The 3,739-nt window shown below is 27.5% G+C and overlaps 1 protein-coding gene across 3 annotated transcripts in view; it reads left to right on the top strand.

Annotated features, from left to right (window-relative positions):
* Positions 1-924, top strand: part of LOC100160097 (alpha-tocopherol transfer protein-like) — a 51,754-nt gene extending 50,830 nt beyond the window's left edge. For all 3 annotated transcript variants that reach the window (XM_003244155.3, XM_001945332.5, XM_003244156.3), the window contains exon 8: positions 207-924. In XM_003244155.3, coding sequence (XP_003244203.1) covers positions 207-235 — 29 coding nt within the window. In that variant the 3' untranslated portion in view covers positions 236-924. The remainder of the gene's footprint in view (positions 1-206) is intronic.
* The last annotated feature ends 2,815 nt before the right edge of the window (positions 925-3,739 follow it).

Below are 3,739 nucleotides of genomic sequence, written 5' to 3'. Positions count from 1 at the left end.
CCAAAATACTATGTCACGCGTGTGTTTGACGAAAACAGAAAATCACTGTATCGAATCTCCTTAAGCTAATTTAATATTATCAAAATAAGGCCCTATTAGCCCTATTAGCCCCCCCCCCCCCCAAATCTCAAACGCTATTTGCGCCTATGTTTCTAATACAATATGTAAATGACATGATATTGAAATTTTTAAATATTATTTTTCAGTATTAAACAATTACGGTTATGGAAAATGATTCCAGCCAACAACGTCCAGCAATATCAACAAAGACAAAATGAAGCCTTCCACGCACGTCTTCAATAATTTAAAAAACAAAAAAAAAATTTTATTATTTTGGTGTCTGTCGATCATTTATATAGAAAACCCCTTATTTTTATTATATCAAACAAATAAATTATTATAGTTTTAAGATTAATTTTAGCCATGCCGATGATTTCCATCTCTTTAGGACTTATATATAGTACCTATATAGATAGAATTATAGAAATGGCATATGTTATATAATGTACCTACTCATCGTATACCATATTGTTTGGTATGTAAATTATTTATTCTTTAATTACCTACCTATATTATTATATTTATTTATTAACAACAATTTTACTTTTTTAGTACTCATTCACTTGTTATACATATTATTTGTTGTATCGAAGTTCACTCGATTCTGTAAGAAAAAAATCGTAAATATATATGCATACATAATTTAAATACCATAATAATTATTCGTATTTAACAGTGCAATTTTTTATATTTTAAAACAATTTTATTCTCTATGTGGTTTTAAGAATTATTATTCTATTAAATGCTAATTGCTAAAACAAGTGTATACTACGTATTATTTATTAACTTTGATTACTTATGGTGCAGCGCCAGCTAATTTATGTTTTGAAAATATATTAAATATATTATTAGTACTTATATTAATTACTGAAAATAATTAATACCCTATCCCTATCTAAAAAAAACTTTAGCCCGAGATGCCGAAGCGTATTTTACCGTAAAAATATTTGGAGACCCCTGACCTATAGTGTATTTAGTATTAGGCTATAATATAATTTATTATACTATGTATTATTTTAAATCCTGAGTGGATTTTTGTGACATTTAAATATACAATAATATGTTTTAGTCGTCGAGGGTAGCTTTTGATAGGAACATCAACTATATAAACCATATTATCAAATTACTACAAAAAAACAAAATTGAATTTGTCAAAAACTGGTTTTATTCTTCCTTTTTTCTTAACTTTTTTTGTTTTTTCCTGACGCTTTTGAAAACAACTGTGAATTTTCCATTTTGACCTCCTAAAATCTCCAACCATATCAAATTTTCTACCAGAAACTACCCAAAAAGTTTAAAAATGAATAATTATTTTTTGACTGTTTTTCGTGTACACAGACATCCAGTAAGAAAAAAACCAAATGTCAAAAACACATCCATTATAAGTAAAATCAATACATTATCACTCTGCTCAGCTGAATCTGAAATGTTGCACATTTATTTTCAGAAGGACTTTGTATTAAAATGACAAGCCTTAGCTTTTAACATAACTTTACTGTATTGAAATTGATAATCTTATACATTTTTAACGACGAAATAATTCACCAATTGCCATGATTTTTAAATGTTTATATCTTGAGGTACTCTGGAGAAAGCCAAAAATATCCTCGGATTATACACAATTTTTAAATATTCATTATTGACCATACACTATACACTTTAACCTACTGATATATCTATTATATTTTTAAGATACGATTTGAAGTTAATACAAATATTTATTTGCTATGTATGTTATTCATTGCTCCCATATTAGAATCTAAAGTTACAACCTTAAAGCTTTTTACATGTAATAAACATAAAGTAACTCGTAAGAATATATTGTATACAATTTTGCATTTGCATCACCCGTACCTATACACATCGAATTAAAATATAAGAGGGCACTACGGAAAATCATAAAAATAGCCACTGATTTGAACCAAGAAATGAGGCTTATGATTCTTTTAAAGAAAAATATTCAAATAAATTTCCATATTTATGAGATATGGTATGTAACTTACCAGAGGTCTGGCATCAATCAATCTGCACAACACCACGGGTATCAGGATAACAGCAGCATACTTAAACTTTCTTTCCAATTTCCTGTTAATCATTTTTTGGTTACTGATAATGTTCTTGTACACAAAAGCACCTGATGCGGGTAACTTAACAGCATAAGCGTGCGCATGGGGTAGGCACTTGACTACTCTGCGAACTCCCCCCGGCCACCCTCAATATTAAATATTATAATTATAATAATTGATAGCCAATCATAAAATACATTTTTACTATACCTATAGTAAATGTAGTTAAGTGAGGTTACCCCATCCAAATTAGTTTTTATAACTTAGGCGTGAATATGAATATTTATAATATATACGTAATACATGCGTGTGTTAATGTTTTATGTACATTGTACTTATGTATATGACTACCCTGCCAGAAATTCTGCGCACGCTTATGCTCAACAGTCAACAGTTTATAAATAATAGACAATAAGTTTCAAGAAACGAAAATGTTATTGAAATCGTATTTATTATGTCGTGAGGACTTTTTTAAAAACATATTTTGGTCACCTAATTAATATTTTTAACAATTTTTTTTATACAATAATTGTAAAAACATCAGTGTTGAGCTCAGATAACAAAAACAATTATCTAAATAAGATACAGATAAAGATAATATAAACCGTTGTTATCTATAGATCATATATGTATCGATTTATATATAAAACAATATCTTACTAAAGTTTTATTGCAGGAAACGTTGACTTTGAACCTAATTGGAAATAATATTTTTGTGGGTGTCTAGATAGGGGTGGGTGGGTGTTTAAAATTTGTATTTGCACCACCTACTAAAAAGTAGTTCGCACCACTGTATCAATGTTTTTGTGTGTAATCAATATATTATTTCCAATCAGCTATAACCGAACACGTTTAAAAGAAGAAAAAATATTTTTCATAATTTCATTTAAGAGTGAAATTTTCGCCATTGAATTATTTTAACTGAAACATTTCAATTTCAAAACTCTAATTATAATAATAAGGAACGTTATCGACATTTGATACGAATATATTAATACATATTATGCATATTTTAATTCTTAGTTATCGTTGGAGCTTGATTGATATCTAACATTTTAGATTCTGAGTGGAACGATGAATGTATTGATTTTACAATGATGTGTGTTTTTTTTTTTTTTTGTGTCTGTGTACACGATAAGTAGTCGAAATAATGCATCGATTTTCAACTTCAATATCTTGTTCGATGGGAATGTGAATATCGTTGGTGCATTGGGGAGGTCAAAATTTAAAATTCACAGTAATTTTCAAAAGCGCCAAGAAAAACCAAAGAAAAATTAAGGAAAAACGGGCATTTTTACGCAAAATCGATTTTTCACAAAATTTGAATTTGGTTTTTGTGTAACTTTAAAAAAAATGACCGTAGATACATGAAATTTTGACTTAATGTTTATATTAGCATTTTCTATACACTATAACATTTTCAAAATATTTTGAATTATTTTGAGCTCTTTACGGACATTGTCAGTTTTCATTTTTTTTAATTTTTTTATAAAAATATCAATAAAATTTTATTTGTTGATTAAAAAAAGCTTGAAAAATTTAATAAAAGGCTCCTAGTATATTGTTTCAAAAGCAGATGAAAAAATATTAAAAAATCTTTAGACACTAGTTTT

The sequence above is a fragment of the Acyrthosiphon pisum genome, chromosome X, assembly GCF_005508785.2.
Source record: "Acyrthosiphon pisum isolate AL4f chromosome X, pea_aphid_22Mar2018_4r6ur, whole genome shotgun sequence".
Lineage (NCBI taxonomy): Eukaryota > Metazoa > Arthropoda > Insecta > Hemiptera > Aphididae > Acyrthosiphon > Acyrthosiphon pisum.
The sequence above is the reverse complement of the archived record's forward strand: the minus strand, read 5'-3'. Positions and strand labels throughout refer to the sequence as shown.